Raw genomic sequence first — 22,924 nt, forward strand, 5'->3', positions numbered from 1 at the left:
CGACGTCAGAAGGACCAAGGGAGGAAGAGGAAGGACCCCCGATGCCAACCCATATGTCGCCCCCTCCACAGCAACAACAGCTGCAACAGTCCCACGGAATCCAGACGCAACATAACATTCAGGACGCGATGGACGTGGACGCGAACATTGTCCCGACCGCGGCTTTCCTAGCGGAAGGTGATACGACGCTGGATTGCCTCCCACATTCGGATACGGATGTCCACGTTCGAAAGCAACATTCGCCTCGACGACGCAAGCGACGTGGGCGGACCCCTTCTGACGATTGCCTTCTACACATGGCCGGTCAAGAAGGTGACATCTCGTCAGGCGGCGTGGATGCTGCGCCTGCTGAGGATCTAAGTGGTGTAGACGGTTCACTTTCCCATACTACGAGTGCCCAGTTACTTCTGGCACCACAGATGCAGGAGGTCGCGTCGATAGATGGCGCTCCGTCTACCTCTACCAGAGACGACGTGCGTGAGAGAGATTTAGGTGCCGATCAGCTACACAGCATCGTTGTGCACCCACTGCGGTCGGACGATGTTGAGGAACTTCCTGGGGAGGACACGGGTGACAGCGGAGGGGGTGGCATTGGGGATGCCACTCCTAGCGTGAAAGACTCATAATTTGTAAAGGGTTCGGTGGGTCCGGCATCTCTTGCGGTTACCTTCGATTGTCATGGCGTCTACCCTAGGTGAAGAGGCTAGGCAGCACACCTTTCGCCTTGCCACAATCAATATGAACGCGATAAGGGCACCATACAAACTGACAATGCTACAACGCATGCTCGATGCGGCGGACATCGACGTGGCCCTCTTACAGGAAGTATGTGTCGCTTGTTTCCCTGACTTCTACGGATATACCGCCCACATCTCCCACGCCTCTTCTACCGATTGTGGTGTGGCTGTCCTGCTACGGGACGGCTTGGCGGCTCCGGACGTACTGTACTTACCGAGTGCAAGAGCCATGGCAGTAACTGTCAACGGTGTACGACTCATCAATGTATACGCCCCATCAGGATCAGGGAGACGGAGAGATCGGGCCCGCTTTTTTTTTCGGAAGATATTACGCGTCTATTTACGGGTCGCATAGACGGTATGGTGATCAGAGGAGATTTTAACTGTACTTTATCTCCGTCTGGTCAGCAGCCACATCACGTGCCGTGTGCGGAATTGGAAATGCTAGTGCGTGACCTCCACCTGATCGACACGTGGCGCCACATCCATGGCCCTGCTCCTTGTTACACCCATTATACAAGTCACTCATCAAATCTGTTAGACAGGATTTACGTCACAAGCACCCTTTCGACGGCGACGAGAGGAGCAGAGCTCTGGCCCACTGGATTCACCGACCACACAGCCTATATTTGCACCATTGCGCTCCAACCTGCACGTGTGTGGCGCAGTAGGCCCCCCTGGAAACTGAACATCGCCCATCTGGATGAGCCGACATGTAAAGGTGCTATCGAAGAGTCGTGGAACGCGTACTTACAGCGTCGTGGTCGTTACCGATCGACCCTCAGTTGGTGGATTGAATGTGCGAAGCCTGCTCTTAGGCGCACCTTCATGGCTTACGGCCGGGAAGCGGCGTCATGCAGGAGGAGCACGGAAAACTTTTATTACACCGTCCTACGGGAATGTCTTGCTATGGAGCCCTCACCTGACAGGCAGATCATAGTCAATCGCGCGAAAGCGCAGCTCGTCTCCTTAGCACGCCATCATTTACAGGGCGCTGTTATACGGTCTCATACTCCAGACATTAATCAATCAGAAAGGCCATCTATGCACCACGTGCTCCTAGAACGCAGGAGGCGCCGTAGGGCACTGGTAACCGACGTGACGACGGACGACGGCCGACACGTGGTAGAACAAGCAGATAGAGCAGAAGCCTTCTATGGGCATTACGCTCAACTTCATTCAGCAGTGCTCCCTGATATGGCGACGGTAGACGCCGTTTCAGCACATGTCCACGGTACTGTTCCACCAGACATGGTACCGACTTTACCGGAAGAAGTGACAGAAGAGGAAGTGCTCGACGCCGTTGGTAAAGGTGCTCCCCATAAATCACCAGGAATCGATGGATTACCATTAGAGTTCTATCGAGCCTTTAAACAACTGTTGGTACCGTGTTGGGTTGAAATTTGTCAGGAATTGATGTCCCCGGGTATACCGTTGCCTGCATCGTTCTTGGAAGGACTGATTGTCCCCATCCATAAGCCGAAGGGACGGAATCATGTCCGCGATTATCTCCCCTTAACGTTATTGAACAGCGACTTCAAGATCTTTTCGAGGCTGCTATCAGAACGTATTCGCAGCACACTATTGCACGTCCTGTCCAGCGATCAGACGTCCATGGGGGGGGGGGGGGGGGGGGGAACCAACAACATCAGAACTGCGTTATGTCGTTACAGAGATCTCATCTCCCCTGCACGGGTGAGACGTTTGCCGGCAGCCCTGGCGTCTATCGACTTTAGCCAGGCTTTTGACCGTGTGGGCCACACTGTCCTCACGGCCGTTCTACGACGCATGGAGTCCCCGACACCTTTATCACAGTGTTGACACGCCTTCTACATGGGACTACTTCTCGAGTCCTTGTTAATGGAAGACTGACGGCACCCATTCCGATCCGCCGATCAGCTCGACAGGGATGTCCATTATCAACATTGTTATTTGCATTGGCCTTAGAACCTTTGTTGTGTGGTCTCCGAGACAGGCTCACTGGGATACAGTTCGGCGGCTCCATCTATCGCTGCATCGCATATGCGGATGATTTGATGATCGTCATACGTGGAGCTGACGATATGGCCGCGGCTTTGGACTGGATTACAACCTACGGTACAGCTCCTGGTAGCCAAATCAACGTTGACAAGTCCGTCGCCTTGAGCATCGGGATTGGGCTACCGCAGGAACACGTTGCCCCCTTACGCTTCAGTGATACTGTCCGCTGCTTGGGCTTAGATTTCAAGAACGACATGCGACGCGCGACGACGCTCAATTATCGACACCTTCTTAACCAAATTAGGGCCGGAATTGCACATCAGCGCTTGCGATCCCTCAACATCGTTCAACGAGCGTATTATGCCAATGTATACCTTGCGTCCCGCATACCGCATGTCGCCCAAACGCTACCCATTCCGAAACCCTTGGCTTGTAGCATTATGGCAGCGCTGGGATACTTCGTCACCGCTGGTATATTACTGAAGATCAAATACGTATCTCTTACTCTCCCCAAGGAAAAAGGTGGTCTCGGCCTAGTTAACGTCCACGATAGGGCCATTGCCCTCTATGTTAGCTCACATTTTTGTCTGCTGCGCTGTTGTCCTACGAGCCTCACGAGTCTGCTTCTGACGGCGCTACGACCTGCTTCACTAAGAGCGCCGGTGCCGCTACAGGACATCCCAGCGCCCCTCTTTTATATAGGACGTTTCTATTTAGAACAAAGTTATTGCAGTGTAGCGCTCACGACACCACGAATGGTCACAGCTCGACGCCTATATCACGATATGCTGCAACGGCGCCCCCTAAATGTGGTCGAACTAAAATATCCTGACGTACGGTGGCGCGTGGTGTGGAAGACTGTACACGATGCCATGCTTGATTCCGTAGTCGTTGATGGGAAGCTGGTGACGCAAGAATGTCTCTACAATATCCACATGGCAGAATCTCCCAATTGTGTGGGTTGTAATACAGTAGATTCTGACGAGCACCGCCTCAACTGTGGAGAGGCGGAACCGGTTTGGCACCTAGTGCGGCAGATGCTGGCATATCTCTTACGAGTTAGGCCGGAGCATATATCTGCACGCACGTTATTGTTCCCGGATGAGACGTTTTACCCCATACTCGAACCAACTTCGTCACCTGGACACGTGGACATGCGGTCCATTACCTCTGTCGTGACGGACAAAAGAATTTACTTGACTTCTGGCTCTATTTGCAAGAAAGACATCATGCTATTTCCGGGCACACCAGATATCGACAATGCTTCGCAAACTACCTATGGAGTGCCTTTCACAGCCCGCCGTGTAGCTGGATTGTTCCAGGCAGTGGCAGATGAGGTCAGAACGAACTGCAAACGATCATATATTGAACAATCTTTATCAGTGGGCGCAGTCGCTGGGAAGCCTAACTACGAAGTGGTAGCTTATTTTCATGTTATTTATGTTTACTATCTTCGTATGGTGTCTTCATTCTGTTTTTGTTTTCCAGGCATGATTAACTATGACTGTTCGCACATTGATATCTATATAAATGAAAAAATAAAAAAAATAAATAAAAAAATACCTTCCGCACCCTACTAGAAATACCCTTCCCCCCTTCCTTTCATCGTATTTTTGTGGGTTGATGCACACACGTTAGTCCCGTATAGTGTAGTTTCTTCACATTTTAGATGGAGGGTGGTTACGTATAGTTAGGAAGGCTACGCCTGTAGAAGTAAGTGTTCATTTTTGTTTGGCAGGGACACAAGTGGCTGTGCCAAGTAGGAATGGCTATTGATTTTGTTTTATTTCTTTTGTTAGGAAAGCGGTCAAAAAAAAGCGCTAATGTAAAAAAAGTGAAAAGTTTAATTTTTTATTTTCAGTTTATGTGGGAAAAAATAGAAAAAATAAAAAAATGTTGGTAGAGCACTTGCCCGCGAAAGGCATAGGTCCCAAGTTCGATTCTCAGTCCGGCACACAGGTTTAATCTTCCAGCAAGTTTCATATCAGCGCACACTCCGCTGCAAAGTGAAAATCTCAATTCAGGCTTGAAGTTACTTAACGTTCTCTGAATTTTATTCATGACTGCACACAGTGCTCCTCAAACAAAATACGCTACGCCAGCCAAGTTACCTGGCGGTAGATACTTAATGCAACGTGTGCAAAGCTTGGCCGCGCCCCTAACAAACGTAGATCACGACTGATGATCTGCCACAGATCGCTACCTATCCTGCTTTACAGAGTCCGCAAGCCTGTGGCCTCCACCTTCTGTGACGAGAGTAGGACGCCTGACACCTTTTCGCCTATTCGTGGTTTCAGAACCCTTCAACCACTCTCTGCAGTTTCCCACAGCAATAGCAATCAAACAGCAGATCATGTCTGCCATTTCCAATAGGCCTGTTCCCAGGTTCCAACGCTTAAAATCTGCGTTTTGTAAAACCCACGCATGTCCGTGGATTTCCCCCATTTACTGTCCTGTCGTCCCTAGCACAGAATATACTCTCTGTTCTGTGTCCGTAGTATGATCCCACATTCGTCTCTACTTCGTTTATATACTTTCCTTTCCCGCAACTCCACCAGCTGGCATTCAGTCTCGCAGGCAGGCAGAGTGACGGAGAGGGGAGAGGGAGGGGGGTGGTGGAGAGAGAGAGAGAGAGAGAGAGAGAGAGAGAGAGAGAGATATGGGGGTAGGAAGAGTAGCAGCTCATGTAAGTAGAGCGTCCACATAACCGTAAAATTAATAGCATCAATGTATGACAATTCTCCGCTGTAGTCATGTGACGATCAGCTCGGCCTCACAAGAAAAATGTAACGCAGGCTGTAAAACAAATTACTTGAAACAAATTACTTGCCTTTCTTCCATCAAAACTATTTTGTCGATTGTTTTCAACGTGTTGCGCCAATTTCCTTCCTAAATACTTCGCTCCGTCGGAGAATGATTTTGCTATGTCCTCCATAATTTTCTCTACCTCTCGAAACATCTTCAATTTGTATTGTAGGCCTGCAGTGTGTGTAAGTGGCAGTTTACTTTCTTTTTCCATTCTTCCGTAAGATGAATTTCGAAAATCCGTTTTTTTGTGCTGTCTTGTCAATGAAACAAACTGAAGGAAAGTGTACACAGCAGACCTTTGTATACCACTAACGCTAAGCACGAGTGCACGGTTAACGAGTGCCAACCTCATCATACCGGCTCAAGGGCGCCCATACCCTGGTTGGGGGGGGGGGGGGGGGGAGGGCAAGGCGACGGGGCCGCTCCGCCCCACCCCCTCCCAACCCCGACCTCTCGGGGAAACGAAAAATTCAGTGCAGTTTGGTGTTTCCCTTTCGAGAATATGATTCAAAGATCGGTATTACGCAGGTTTTTAACAGAATCGGAATAGGCACGTTTTTATGGCTACTTACGAGTTGCTATTCGTCTTCTAAAATATTGAAAATTCTCCATACCTCCAGATTTTCCTCCTCCCCCCGACAAATTAGAGCACGGGCATCTTTGTACCGGCTGCAGAGGCAATTTGCCGCTATGTTAATGCCAGTGATACAGCGTAGTGGCGAAACACACGTTTTTAATAATTTACCGGCCCTAAGAAAAAACATCTTAAAACACTCGGTTCATCCTCTCTTTGTCTATCTGTGAACGAAAATGCTGGCCGTTAGCACCAAAACAAACACGTTATGTTAAGAAACTGCCTGTGCAAAACCGTTACAGTGACACGGCACGTTCATGCTATATCCACCCCCCCGCCTAGAGAGGGATACTATACTCTGCATTTTTAACTTCTAGAATATAGCCAACACAGTGTATAACAACCAAATAGAAATAGTAACATTTTCATTGTGGAAGCCCTTGATGTTAGCCTAATATTCAGTATGTCTAAATTGAGCCTGCTCAAAATATTCAGAGATAACATTTGACATTCTAGAGAGGATACACTGTGTTAAATCCCGATACGGTCCAGCAGTTATCACCTAAATGATACAGAAATACCCTCCTATTTAATGCTAAACAGTCATTAATTTTTCATGCATGAACTACATGCAGCAGTATATTGCTGGCACTATAGTCATGAATCTATGTTTGAAGAAACTGAGGCATTTGTCTTCAAGAAGCACCTGACACAGAGAGCTCGTGCCAAACAATTCATCACATGTGAAATCCAACAACATCCGACCCTAAAAAAAAAAGTGAAGCACCCAGAAGACATGATCGACTGTCAAATTAATGTAGCGCATGTACACACCATTGGTGAGTATGTAAATTATTAGAGTTGCAACATTCTGCAACAGGTAGAATGACCACAAGAGTTAATTAGTGTTGCTCATATCTAAAGTTGTTGCTAGGCATGATGGGTATCTAAGGGGCGTGAACAGTGTCAGATCTCGAGTGATCACTATCACGGCATGGAGAAGTCACGTACTTGTGTGAGACTGCATTAACAGCGCCCAACAGAGTTTGAAAGGGGTTTCATTGTGGGTCTCCATTTGGCAATCTAGTTGAGTTGTTCAATACCCAGATGTAAGGGGCATCTGATGTGACAGTGGCCTGATGTTGGACCACATTGGAACACAAGGACAAACTTACTCATCATCAGGATTCTTGTTAACTGCGTCTGATGCTCACAAGGGAGGATAGCAGTACTGTGCACCAAGGACATCATATCCCTTCACATCTGCACCTGCCATCAGATAACAAGTAATGGACTCACCTTACAATTCTGTGTCATCCCACAACAGTGGATGGAGACTAGCTGCAGCAAGACTAGAGGATTAACATCCCACCTGTGGGCTGCTGTTAACACCACAACACAAAAAGCTGCATTTGGAATGGTGCTATGACTGGTAAGTGTGAACTGCTAATGAATGGTGTCATACTGTGTTCAGCAGTAAATCAAAATTCTTCTCTACCTCAGGTAAGGTATGGTGGCAACCAGGGATGTGGTCCTATTCTTATAGTGTTTTCAAGAGACACAGTGTGTTGCTCCAAATGACACTGTGTGGGGAGCCATTGAGCATGGCTTCAGGTCACGGCTGGTAGTGACCGAGGGAACTGTAATGGCACAATGGTACGTCATGGACAGCCTGAAACCTCATGTGTTACCTCTCATGCAACAGTATTGTGCCATTTTTCAACAGGACAGTGCTTGTCCACACATGGTAAGTGTCTCTGTGAACTGTCTGTTTACTGTTAAGGTGTTCATATGGGCAGCAAGATCTCCAGATCAGTCACTAAAAGAAAATGGTGTAGGTACAGCTCAGACATAAACTCCATCCCAGTGATAGTATCCAGGATATTAATGACAAGTTACAATAGTTGTGAACCAGCTTTACTCAGGAGAGAATACAGCAGCTTCAGATCACCCCTTCACAGCTACTAAAGAAACTGGACTGGCAGATTATTTGAAGACAGATGTAAACTACCGCTAGAAAATCTACTAACACAGTTTCCTGAATTGGCTTTAGTTGATGACTCAATTAATATACTATAACCCCCTATGTGTATCTCACATAGGGATCATGACAACAAGATTATAATAATTACAGCATGCACAGAGGCATTCAAACAATCGACATTCCCACACTCCATATGTGAATGAAATGGGAAGAAACCCTAGTAACTGTTACAATGGGACATACCCTCTGCCATGTGCTTTCTGGTAGTTTGCAGTATATGGATGTACATGTCAATGTGGATGTAGGGGTGCATCATCATACTGGTAAGTGAACTCATACTGCCCAGTTCCTTGTAAATTTGACTATTTTATTATCACTACAATGGAGTTTCATTTTGTTTCCTCCTTCCCTTACAGGTGCTTAACTTTTTTGTCTGTGTGTTTCATTGAATATACTTATTTACTTTAATGTTTCATGGATCATTTTGCGTGATAGATCACAATGATGTAGAATGAGTCATTTTACATACTCAGCTCAAATTAATTTGTACACATGGTTACATTCTGAAAATTTCTAAGTTTTTTTCCCAAAAAGAAATAATATATACAGACACTGAATTAGTAACTCCTATCCACTACCTTCTACACATTATAGTTTAGAAATTCTTCTACAGAATAGGAAGAGTTGTAAAGGAGAACCTTTCTCAGTTTCTTTTCAAAATTTATTTTGCTGTCTGTCAGGCATTTTATATCACTGGGTAAGAGATCAAAAATTTTTGTTACAGCATTCTGCATCTATTTTTGTGCTAAAGTCAACCTTAATGTGGAGTAATGAAAGTCATTTTTCCCTCTGGTATTGTAATTATGTACATTTTTGTTCCTGTTCAATTGAGTGAATTATTTACAACAAATTTCATGAGAGAATAAATATACTGTGAAACAGTAGTCAGAATGCCCAACTCCTTGAACAGATATCTGCAAGATGATTGTGGGCGAACTGCACATATTAGTCTTTCAGCATGTTTTTGCACAATGAAGACTTTCTTTCTTAAAGATGAGTTACCCCAGAACATTACTCCCTATGACATTACTGAATGAAAATATGAAAAATACATCAACTTACTGATTTGTCTCTCCCCAATATTTGCAATGATTCCAAGTGCAAATGTGGCTGAACCAAGTTGTTTTAGGAGTTTCAAAATGGTCTTTTTTTCAATTTAAATTCTTGTCAGTATGGGCACCTAAGAATTCTGAAGCTTCCATCCTATTTATTATTCCCTCACCATGTGTTACACTTATCATTGGTGTAGTACCTATAGATGTGCATAATTGAGTATGTTGAGTCTTTTTTTAAAAATTGAGGGTAAAACCATTTGCAGAACACCAGTCAATCATACTTTTAAGAACTTTGTGTACCATAACTTCTGTTTCTGCACATATCCTTGGACTGATTACAATGCTAGTGTGATCTGCAAAAAGAACTAATTGATTCCAGGATGTATATTAGACTGAAGATTGTAGACACATGTAAGGAACAATAATGGACTTAAGATTGAACCTTGGTGAACCCCATACATGATTTCTCCCATCAGATTTATGTCTCCAGATTATTTCTGCATTCTTTAGGTTAGATATAACATTATCCATTGGTTAGCTACAGCATCAATACTGTAAAACTTCCATTTATATTTGAGAATACTGTGATTCACACAGCCAAAAGCCTTAAATAAGTTGCAGAAAATATCAACTACTGCTATTTCATTGTTTAATTCTTGTAAAATCTGGTGAGTGGACATGTAAATGGCATTCTCAGTAGAACAACCCTTCTGAAACCCAAACTTTGATTTGTTGAGGCTATTATTGTTCATAGATACTATTCTAGACAACATCACCTTCTCAAAAATTTTGAAAAGGATGTCAGCAGTGAAACAGGTCAGTAGTTATTGAGAACTTTCTTAGAGAGGGGCTTAACAATGGAATATTTCTGTCTCTCTGGAAAAATGCCCTGAGTTCGCGATACATTACATATTTCAGACAAGACCACACTTGTTATGTGGGAGCAGATCTTTAATGCTCTATTGGAAACACCATCAAAAACAGATGAACTTTTATTTTGGAGAAATGTATAACTTTCTTAATTGTGAGTGAATTTTATGAGAGTTACTTTTTTATTATACTGCTGCGATTTTTCTCTTGAACTGTTTGTCCCTATGCATTCTATTATATTTGAGAAATGTTCATTAAATATATTTTCTACCTGTCACTCATCATTTATTGGCCTTTCATTCAGTTCATCAGTGGTCTTATCCTGTTCTGTGGCTGGTTGCCTGTCTCCTATTTCATTACATTCCATATAGCCTAAGTCTGAATTACTGGTTTCTGACATGTGCATGTTCCTTGATGTTTTAATACCCTTTCCTCTGCATTAAACTATAAAAACAGTTTTTCCACCCTACAACACTCACCATGCCATTTATGCTTTTTTCTACTGGATCTAGGTGTATTGGTTTCTAGGCGATGTACCCTTACATCCTACATCATCATTTGTTCTTTCCTAAAATCAATCTGATCAGGACCAGGGTCCACTGTTGTTCATGATTTGGCAAATTTACTTTAACACTGTGACCAACTGCACTTACTATTGCAACAATCAGAAGTTAACATAAGGGAGGAAAGTTGTGTGTGTTATCTAGTCTCTGTGCTGTGTGAACTTAGTTCTATGCCTTATGATATTTTAACTGTTTGTGTGTAGTTTTTTCTGGGATGGAGATTGGGGACTATCCCAAATTTTAAACAGAATGCGGGCAGAAAACAGCCTAAAAACCACACTTATGCTGGTTGCTGTGCCAGACCAAAGGTGATATGCTGTGCTGACATGATCCAGTTCTGGTTAACTTCTCTGTCTCACAAGATATGGTGCAGTGCATTAAGCTATAAATGCAGTTTTTCCACCCTACAACATTTACTGTGCCATTTACGTTCAATGTGTGGTAGTGTATGAAATATGCCACTCCTTTGCTTCCCATAGAGTTTTAACTTGTTTCAGAACTATGTCATAAGCCCTTCCACTACATTCAATTTAAGTAACAATTTAATGTAGCAACCATAGGAAAGAGTGAAAAATACTGCCTATACAGTTCATTTCCATGCATATCTGTGGAGTGTTGTCACTCAAATAAACAAGTAGGCACTTAACTACCACCTTGCTGTATGATACAAAAATCTAAATGAACCATTAGATTTATTAAAAATTCTAATAAATGTGTTGATAAAATATCTAAATTTTCACTGGTTTAAGTGTGAAGATACTGTAGAAACAGATGTGTGTAGTTACGTGTAATCTTGTTCACCCACCTTCAGATTACAAGAAATACCACAGCTTGCAAGGTGTCAAAATTTAGGAATTTCAAAATCTTTCATTGGCCAGTAAGGGGGTTACTGTAAAGGTGGAAGTGACAAAATTTAAGTCAGGTATGTCATTTAGGGAGATGTGTCAGGAGATCAAACACTTACAATACAATGTCTCCGACTCAGAATTTTGCTAAATATTAAATTTAAGTTGATGTTCTCATTTTCTGAACAATAATTCAATTTCCACTCACGTTTCATCCTTTCCTTCCAAACCTTCACTATCTAAGTAGAGAATTTTCACAAAATTGATAAAAATAGGATAGGTTGCCATATCTTTTTCAGACCTAATCATGAAAGTGGAAAACAAACGTTTCAGGCCAGCGATCTAGATGAAGATTGGGAAAAGAGGAAAAAAGGAAATTTGTAACCACATGGACTGTCTTTCAAAAAGGAAGATTTGATGTTGACATTCCAACATCAACAAGGAGACCCTCAGACAGAGAGCATATGCTCAGGAATGAGGAAAGATGGTGAAAGAAATTATCTGTGCCCTTTAAAAGGAACCATCTCAGCATTCATCTTAAATGATTTAGGCAAATCACAAAAAACCTAAATCTGGATGGGTGGATGGGGAACTGAACTGCCGTCCTCCCACATATGTGTCCCATGTCTTACCATGGCACCACCTCACTCAGTACTTATAGTCTTAAATGTGAATGGCTGTGACCTAAATCTGTTCTTCAGTATCACCCTAAACTGGATATGATGTAAAGCACAGTGTGATCCAGCAGAATGCCAACTCAATGCATCTGTAGATATTAAAACACGAGTATAAAATGCCTGCCTTACAGATGCTGCATTAGCTTGACAGAAACAAGTCATATTGTGCTTATTTGGTACACAGACCAATTAAAATTATGACATGGGGACTGGCAAGTCAGCATACAGGGGAACTCAAAATGAAAAATTTGGGGCAGCTTTACATGTAAAATTGTTAGCAGTATAATTTTTTTTACACAAAAAAGGTCACAGGTTCCCAATAAATATACATATTCAAGCTTTATGCTTTTTCTCTCTTTCAGAAGACGTGCAATTGTAGGTCTTTTCCAGAAGCACATAGTTTCAACCCTCTGGCCACAGTGTGCTTTGAATTCTGGAAGACAATTTACTAGAACACAAAAGTTGTATCACTGTCATAGGAACATTGCAGGAATAAATTAAGATACCAACACATCACCAATGAAGATTACATACAAAGTTTTTCCCCATTATTATTAAAATCATGTGTAATGCTGGTTTTATGCAAATATCTACGACATACTTTTTCTGTACTTCATGGAGAGCAATCACTATTGGACTTACTGAAAGTAAAGCTCTAAACAGGAATAGTTGGAAAGGAGGAAACTCAGTTCGCATTGTATACAGAAGAAACACTGTATCTGAAAAAAGTGATGTTTTGAAGTTAGTGTACCAGGATTGTATCTATCTCACTTTCTTAGCTTAAATGTTGTTAATTTCCACCTGTATCTTTCAGTGAATCTAACTAAAACAGCATTCTCATTCTCAGCTCAGTCTAAACAAGCTTCAAAGAAATGGAACAAAAGTGACAGTCTACTTGTTTTATTCATCTCCACAACCACAACAATATTATACAGCATCTCTCTCTCCACAGAATTCATGTGGCCACAGTTGTCATCTGCAGATGGTGCATTATTTACAATATTTCTTTATTAATGGTATCAGATTTTAGCTGACAACACACAAGTTATGAAGACAAAATTTCAGACTCTTTACTATCCTACAAGCAGGTATCACTCCTGTTATAATTTTATTACAGTTACCTTATGTGGCAATGTTCTCATTTCTGCTATTACTTTTACACTGTTTTATAACAATTGTATGCACAACTGTAGTCAGAAGTTTTATGTTTGCTTGTCATTTTCTGATAGCTGGAAGGTTTGATGGCTTGTCCTCATGCATGTCAACTGCCACTTGAAAATGGAATAATAAACTAAATTGTCCAATAGTGGAAAATAAACCATAATTACAGTGAATGGTGGAACTGCTGCCATTTCAGAATGTATCTGTTTCAGTTTCATTCATACATTAAATGCAAAAGCATCTCAACCAGTGAATTAGTCAGAGGCTGCAAAACAATAATTAATAAACAGATAATTTTAAACCTTATTTATTGCAAAAAATTATACAATATGTTTAAAAATAACAATTATTTTGGCATGACTAACACAGGAAAATATGTTCTGATTAATTAAAGAGTTCTCTGTGGCATATAAATAAATGTTTAAAATTCAGGAACTTTTAGTTCAAATTATAATTATCTTCCAACACTTATTACAGAACTGAAGCACCAACACTGGTGTAACAAGCACAGAATATACCAATCTCAGAGAAGTTGTGGTGCAAACACCAACGAACATTCACAATAACGAGTCACAACTAAAGAAATGAAAACTGCTGCACTAATGAGTTACCATTCTGTTAAAGAAACTTGTCATGGATTGAAGGTTATTTGCTGCTACTTAATGTAGAAAATTAACACACATTAAGATAAGACTAATGTAATGTAGCAATCCTGTAGTCATGTTTAAAGTTTGTATTCAATGTAAGACTGTCAGAGTGACTGTATAAATTTCAAAATCTGTAAATGATTAAAATGTTTTAGTTTCTGTTACAAAAATGTCTATAAAAACACTGAAAGAAATTTGTCCTTAAACTTTTTAACTTAAAGGTAGCAATAATGGTGAATTTAATCCATATGGTGCCAAATCTTAAACAAAGAAACTTATCAACCAGCAGCTGTCACAGTCTCCTTCTGTCTTCATGACAGTAACACCAATGACCTAGCGTCATACCCATTTTAGATTTCGTAAGTCTTCTAATTTCATATGATCTCAATTATTACTACTATTCTTCAGCAGTGAAGCCAGTCTCCATGTGCATAATGGAACACAGAAAAAGTGCCCATGCAAGTGTGCATGTGTGTGTGTGTGTGTGTGTGTGTGTGTGTGTGTGTGTGTGTGTGAGAGAGAGAGAGAGAGAGAGAGAGAGAGAGAGAGAGAGAGAGAGAACAAACAAACCAGATAAAGCTCCACACACTGACACGTGATAGAAGATTAGACACAATATCAGAATTTTACAAAGCTTACTGATCATCATCAGTAAGTTTTGCTATGAACCAATTCCCATTCAAAGAGACACATTTTGTGCAATGTCTTATAATGTTCAGTCAGTTTCCAGAAACTTTACAATCAGTCTGATGTAAGTCAGTGAAATGTGATATACATAAAAAAATAAAGAAACTGTAATTTATGTGTTTACAGAGAACATTAAAAAAACATTAACTTGACAAAGTTATCAATAAACTGAAAATTCTTGTAATTGTTCAGGACCACACTTTTAAGGCTGTATGACCAACACAAAAATTTATTAGTGGGACAGTTGCATGTCTAAATCTGATCTTCAGAATGTCTTTTCTGCAGAGTGCTTTTCCTGTAATAACTAAAGATAACTGCTGTGTAGTGTGTTCAAGTCGCAATTGCTTACTTTATGCAGGGCAGACATCGTTGCATGAGAAAAGGTCACACTGCTAATAGTATCAAGCCTGGGAAGCAGCACGGAGTATATACCAATACTAATAAAGACTAGAAGGCCTACAACTTGACATCACAATATGTATTTTATGTGTGCATACCATTTTCAGCTATCATAGTAGGAACTATTAAATGCACAGCTGCAAAAATGAAGCACAAACTGAAATATGTTGTTGAGAAAAATGTTAAATTAATTGACCTTGTATAATTTAAAGTGCAGTGTGCGTGCTTGCAAGACAAGATGGGTCACACTGATTGATTAGCACACCAGAGTAACAACCAATGGTTTGGTAAACTGGCAAGGCAGGGTGTATTTTACAGGTAGTTTTTCACGCAAACTATTGAAAGATGACAATAAAAACATTAAAATTTACACAAGTCACAGAAAGGAAGCATACACAACTCTTTCATCCTGAGTTACAATGTGGTGACAGGTATGGCACTCAGGCACAAAAAAAAAATAATAATTTCCAAAGTAAATATAGGTGATTAGTCATCACATGCAAAACTTAACAGTATTTTGAAAAGGTTAGATTGCCACTAACTTTCTCTGGCTGCCGAGAATAATGTGACTAAACACGGTAAAATGTTAAACTAAGACTTTATAAGACTGCCATAAACTTGTGGAAAATATTACGCTATTAATAGTACATGTTAAGAATGAAAGAAAGATCAAACATAACAGTTTAATAAATTGATAGATTCATTCACTCTCAGTATTTCCAGTGAAACACTGATGAAAATTTTGAGAGAAAGGGCCACTATCAATAACTGGTCTTACAGCTTGATAATGAATGCTACATGAAATTCTGCTCACAAAAAGTCAATGTTTCCTGCTTGGCAATATGTTTCCCATAGGAGTATCCAAGCATACACAGTCAACTTAAGTAGAAATTCTGTTTAAATATGCCAGGATAGTTTACTCAGTGCAGTTAAATAATGTATTTTTTACAATACCCCTGGTACAAAAAAAACACAAAACCCACTGTAAATAAAACATTCCAATGGCAGCATTGGTGACCCCGCCTCTCTCTGAACCAGACAAATGAGCTACCAACCACAGCACTGGTACCTCCATTAAAACAAGTAGTATTCTTGTGGGAGCGATGTCACTACAATTTATGTTGCATTGTCTTTGAAAAGTTTGTGGTGTCTGTAAAATTTAGATGATCCTCATAGTACAACTAGAATATCTGTGATACTTCTGCACATGCATTCTCTCTTTTTATTAATTATTTTATTTTGATGTTTTTGGTTTACACTTGCTATGCTCAGTATTAAATATAACAACTACCAGTACGATGAAAGACATCTCATGGGAAAGCTGAAAAGTGGAAGTCTATAATATCATATATAATAGGAAATAATGAAGGAAATGGTACTTCCTGTAAATACTTGTATCAGACTTATAGTAACAAAATTGCCCTATTCTGTAATTTTACAATGTGCAAACTTTGTCTTAACAATAGTAAACTCCCATCACCTCAAAATAACAGAGGCTAGAAAATGGTTCGAAAGAAATCTTACTGAACCTTCTAACATTATAAATGGAGTAGTTCTGAATACATTTCAGATTTAAGCAGTGGGAAGCACGCTTTGTTAAACATGTGAGCTATGTGGCAAGATTCTTTTGAAAAAAGATTCGCACAAGCTATCACATGATACTGAAACAGACAATATAACAATCATTACAGAACAATCATAGGCAGTGGATATTACATATATGAAACGTATTAAGCATGTATGCAATCACTAATTACAAATCTGTTGTTTTCACACCAAAATGATTTGTACAGAAATTTGCACCAAGTTTCCATTTAATTATAATCAGTGGTGATGTACTCACCAACAGAGCAAAGCTCTTAGGTAATGTCAGTCAGTTTTCTGTATCACTGCTTCATTTTCAACTTGAGCAAATATGAAAGGTTAGCTCTCCTTCCAGTAACAGGAACACATCGAAAGCTTACATTATTATGCTCACTTTGCATTTCTGGACAGTCTGTTTGATAACATCACTGCCAACACTGCATAATTATTGTGTTATTACATTTGTACAGGAATTTAGCAGGAGATTTTCAGATCATACACTGAACACTAAACAGCTGTACAAGAAACAGATCTTTAATTCATTGCATTAGCAATTGTGCCATAAAAAAATCTACAGTCATAGTTTCAAACAGTTAATACAAAGTTCATCAATGCTGAATACATGTAAATTTTTTTATCAAAAATAGCTGATTATACTTTATAAAAGAGAGTATAAATGACAAAGATTTTAAAAATTTTGTACTTACTACCAATAGATAATACATAATTTTATTTCACTTTAGAAACAAGCAGTTTCAAAGCAAAGAACTCCGAGGCAAGAAGATGGGGAAGGAAATCACGTCAGTCACATAATTCCTTAAAATTTGTGGAATGAAACAAGTATGAAATACATGTATGAAATGTATCTTAGTGTCTTACGAATGTGCAGGAAATGACTGCACAGTTACAAGAAAATAATATAAATAATACTCTTCAGTTGGTGTTTCATTTACTGAAAATTATAGCTGATGTAGTAATACAGTTACACACACAAAAATTATATAAATTATAAAAAGCCGACTCTTTGTCAGATCACATACAATCCTAAATTGCCTTCAAAATGATTAATTACACATGCCACATGCTTTAGAAAACCAGAATGAGCCAACTGAAATAGCATAGACAACACAAAATATTTCATTACAAATTTATTCTAATTACCAGGTGCAATAATAGTGACAACACAGTATGGCAGTACCGTATTCAGTCAACATCTTGAGTATGAAGCACAACTGAATTTTTGAGTAGAGTCAGTAACACTTCAGTCAAGGATTATTACTCGAAGGAGTCTCAATTTTCTTTGCAAGGTCAGCTATAACTTCTCCATAAATCATAGGATCCATGTTACGTCCAAGCATATACAGAATCCACCAGTCTCCAACATCTGTCTTACGACATATTGCATTTGTGACCTCCTTTGGTACCATACGGTTACGTGCGTGCAATAGTATTGGCCGTACAGAAGGTACAGCTAAAATAACTGCTCTATAAACAACTAGTACAGATAAAAGTGCTGCTAGTATAATGTACCAAAACCACAGGAAAATGTAAGTTTTCTCATTGACTATATTGAGAGGAAGTACACAAAGTGAATCATGTTTCTGTATAGAGCCTGAAGCACCATATTTGTGGAATGTGCACTTTGTTACACGCGGAAACACATAAACCATTGGGTCAACACGTTCCTCTTGAGACTGTTCTGAGAATGCCACCACACGCAAGCCATAACTGAAGAACTCTCCATCAAAGAAGTGGTTCATTAGGTACAACTGGCCAATTATGTTTACCAGGCACAAAGTTTCACAGAACCAGTATTTCAGTGCGTACATGTTGTGTCTCTGCAGAGAAAGAAAACACATTATTAGTAGATGCAATGATCCTTAAACTACTGCTAATGCTTTTTCTCAAGTATTCAATCAATAATCTTCAGTAATCAACACAGTATCCAGTAGTACACAGCATTTTGACATGGGTATTCAAGATATTATTACTTATATCTAAGCTGAATCTGAAGATTGTTGAATCTCTATGATCGTATGATACTACAGCATACAAGAAGTAAATTTGATGAAGACATTGTTTCAAATTCAGCATCCTCCAGAAATGTCGGGAGCAACCTTCAACACCCTGAAAGCAGAAGATTGAAAGTAATGAATTCTCTATGAATTCAAGCAAATGATTTCTCATTGCTGCTTCTTCCTAGGACGACACAAATTTTCATTTATGCTTACGAGCGTATCACCATTACAAAAGCCAAATATCACCATTACAAAAGCCAATACAGGAGAAGCTAAATGCACTAGACACCCCCTCTAGATCTGTATATACATATACATTCCACAAACCACTGAACAGTGCATGGCAGAGGGTAATTTGCACTAGTGTTAGTGATTTTCTGTACTATTCCATTCATGCATTCAGCAAGGGAAAAATGGTTATCTGTATGCCTCTGCGCATGCCCTTTCTAAGATGGTGGCAGCATGATGTTTGCAATATTTCTTGATTAACAGTTCTATAATTTTAACCAATATGATTTCATGAGAACTATGTCACCTTTTTTTCAAGGATTCTCATTTAAGCTCTTCAAGCATCTCTCTTATACTTTCATACGAGATATACCAAGCTGTCACAATCCTAGCAGTGTGTCTTTATGCTTGTCCAATATCTGTTGTCATGCTTATGTGTTAAGGACTCTGAACATTGGGACTGTACTTTAGAACAGGTCACCCTAGCATCTTTTATGCTTCTTTACTTGCACATGCACTGCATTTTTTCCTACAATCCTTCTAAGAAGTTTTCCATTCACTTCTCCTTAACACTGACTTTGTTACAGCATAACAATAAGTAACAGCTCAAAGATGATGAATGCGAGAGCAAAGAAGGCTGTGAGACAATGTCAGCCAATAGCCCACTGACAAGAACCATACCACGACAGGAGCGCCCTCTAGCCAAAGAGAATATAAGCGCCGCTTCTGCCAACCTCTGCCACAGTGTCAGACCAGGACTCGCAGACCAGCAAAGTTGTAGGCTGGCACAACGACAGCAGTTATTAGTGATCCATATCAATTGCTTACATGGACATTGTCTATAGCCAAGAACATTTTTTGTTTGCATGTCACCCATCGCTTGCGACAACCCGTTGTAAATACAAAGTTAAGTATTGTCAGTCTGCTTATTTGTAATAAAAACTATTAAAGTTATTTGCTTGAATTGTTGAATAGTTATCCGAGCATGCAGCGTCCTTCAGGCAGCCTATACGAGACAAGTGGCAGGATCCCACAGACTTTACGTGTGTCTCATTTAACATTGCTTCTTAGTAGCACCACAAAATACTTCCAATATGTGATATGCTCGGGATGTTCACCATTAATCTTTTATCTGGATACTAATAGGTTCTCTCTCATCATTACATGCAGTATCTTACATTTATTCACATTTAAATAGACCTTCAATTCATCACACCAAATGAAAATTTTGTCCAAGTCTCTGCATTATTTACTATGGACCAACGCTGATATTTTCCTGTAGACAACAGCATCGTCCACAATCAATCTTACAGTGCTGCCGGTCCTATCTCATTAATCATTTATGTATTTGGAGAATATTAGCAGTGCTATTACACTTTTTTGGAGAACATCTGATGTTACTTCTATTTCTATTCAACATTCAGTTTCCAACATAACATACTTGATACATTTATGGAGTCAACCAGATATTATGGAAGATACTCTGTACGATCTTATCTCAGTAGTCAGCAACCTAGCACATCTGCATGCCTTTTTGAAATCTAAGAAGACAGAAACTACCTATTCCACTGCATCTGCTCTTTGCAAGACATTGTGTAAAAATAAAGCAAGTGAAGTTTCATAGGAGAGGTTTCTGCAAAATCCATACCAAATCTTTGAAAGAAGAGTCTTTCCTTCTAGAAGTCCTATTTTTTCAGCTTGGAATAGGCTACAGGATCCCGCAACAGCCAGACATAAACAACATTGGTCAGAAGATCTGAACATCTGATATTTTTGAACCCCTTTCTAAACAGGAATGACCATCATTCTCTTCCTGTCGTTCTCAATACATCTGAGCTAGGAAAGTGGCCAACTCAACAGTGTATGCAAATCTAATTGAAATCCTGTCAGGGGCTAATGTTTTGCTTGCATCTGAGTCAACTTAATTGTTTTTCAACACTGAGGTGCTTGATTCAATCTCTTATATTTTAGTCTGTGCAGCAAATGTTGCTATGGTACTATCTTCATGTGTAAATATATTTTTGAAGGCAGTATTTAATATTTCTACTTTCCATATGACCAGGATGTCCTAGGATTTCACTTACATCTTCTGTCAGGATGTATTGGTGAAGATTATTGTAGACGTAACACACAGACCTTTTTGTGGATGCACAAGTTTTCTCTATCAGTTTCCCTGCAGTCTTTTTGGCACCATTCTCCAATATTTACTATTAAACCAAGGTGGATCTTTGTCGTATTTTATTACTTTACTTGGTCCATCTTTATGTAGACTGCAATTTATAATGATCTTCAGCTTTAACCATAATTGTTCTCCATTTGCCACATCTGCACTAAATGATCTCTGTTCATATTTTATATTTATGTAGATTGTTAATGATTGCCTGTCACATTTGACCTAACCCAAATACTCACTCCTAGCTTTCTTGTTCACAATTTTGCCTCCAATGATAACTGTTTGTGTAACAGTAAATGTTGTTTATACCCTTGTCATTGGTGACACACTCAAATGATCAAATCTGTTTGTAACCAAGAGATCTAAAGTATTTCTTTCAGAGCGAGTTTTCTGACTAGTTATTTGCAGCAGTTGACAATGTAGTCAGCATTACTTGGCAAGACTGTTTGCCTGTACCACCAATAGCGTGTGTGTGGTTTTCCCAGCTGATACAGTACAGGCTGAAGTTGCAATATTACAACCATATACAGGGGGCATTTCTGTGCTATCAGATTTGAATGAGTCTATGATTGATGTGGTTTGACAGTTAGTGTAAACATCTGATTATTGGTCCAAGTCTACTGATACAGAAAACTTGTCCAAATTTGCGAGCAGGTGTATTTCATTTTGAACCTCATCACACCTAATGTTTCTGTTTTTGCTAAAAAGAGTCGTCCTACTCCTCCTGAGGAGTTAACTATCTTTTAGATACACAGTCCAAGTGCCACAAATTTCCCTACGTTCAACTATGAGTTTCAGTAACTTTCCATTCCTAAAGTGCTATGTGGATGACTGCTTTCTAAGACAGGGTTGAGGTCTGAGACTTTGTTGTTAATACTGCAGCAGCTTTATTTTTAAGATTCTTATGTCCCACATTTTGAGTCCAGTCTGTTGGAGGAACAGGGGACCTCAAAGTTTTACATAAAAAAAAATAAAGAAAGCACACAATAAACAAGGCAACTTTACAAGTCTCCACCAAGCACTGTAGTTAATGGAACCTATAACAGAGCTCATTACAGAACTGAGAATACCGCTGGTTTAAAACCTCCATCCCGTCCAGACTAGAGGGCCCTGGTCAGATCTCAGAATAATGTTGAAAATCTAAAGTTATGCAGGGACCTCACTAGTGAAACTATCTGTACTGGGCATTTTTGCCAGTTGCAATTAAGAGCTGACTTGTTTCCACATATTATGAGAGGAAGCAAAGAAAATTGAACCGATTGGAAACAGAAATGTCTCTTTCATCTGAGGAACAAGGAAGAAAATCTAAGTTCAAACCTCTTATGGAAAGAAAAAAACACTGTAAAACGTAACTCTGGAATAACTTGCACCAAAACTTATTTTTTAAACAGCACTGTCCAAATAAGCTGAAAATGGCCACCAGGAGTAATAATGTGCACAAACGTACATACACAGGAGAGCCCAACAAGAAACTGTGAGGGCTTCTGCATTTGCTTTTTGCTACTCTACAGCTGAATGTGTGTGCCATGTATGGTACAGTTTCCACCATACCTGGGAAGTGGATGCAGCTATTAAAGAAACATGCCACATCATTATAGGCTGTTTATAGCCCACTATGCTGGAGGAGCTATGTTTTGCTGGAATTGCTGTTTCTAACATTCAACAAACAGTACCCACAAAAGAGTAAACCAAAACATCTTACATTCATTCTCAGTTTAAATACCAGCAAGCACCTTCATGATTGATGATTACACAGAGTTTCCTTAATAAAGGCAGCTAAGGCATTCACAGGATCACCACGGCAACTGAGACTGATGTTGTGACATTTTAGAATCAAGTATTTTCAGTTAAGGGTCATACTTGGAGGTGAACTG

General features: G+C 40.1%; 1 protein-coding gene across 1 annotated transcript in view; it reads right to left on the reverse strand.

The window, feature by feature from the left end:
- Window positions 1-13,605: 13,605 nt before the first annotated feature.
- The window catches only part of LOC124721427 (innexin inx1), a 28,980-nt gene continuing 19,661 nt past the window's right edge, over window positions 13,606-22,924 (reverse strand). The window contains exon 2 of the mRNA XM_047246401.1: window positions 13,606-18,469. Within this exon, the coding sequence (XP_047102357.1) occupies window positions 17,897-18,469 (573 nt within the window). The 3' untranslated portion in view covers window positions 13,606-17,896. The remainder of the gene's footprint in view (window positions 18,470-22,924) is intronic.

Source organism: Schistocerca piceifrons, chromosome X, assembly GCF_021461385.2.
Source record: "Schistocerca piceifrons isolate TAMUIC-IGC-003096 chromosome X, iqSchPice1.1, whole genome shotgun sequence".
Taxonomy (NCBI): Eukaryota; Metazoa; Arthropoda; class Insecta; order Orthoptera; family Acrididae; genus Schistocerca; species Schistocerca piceifrons.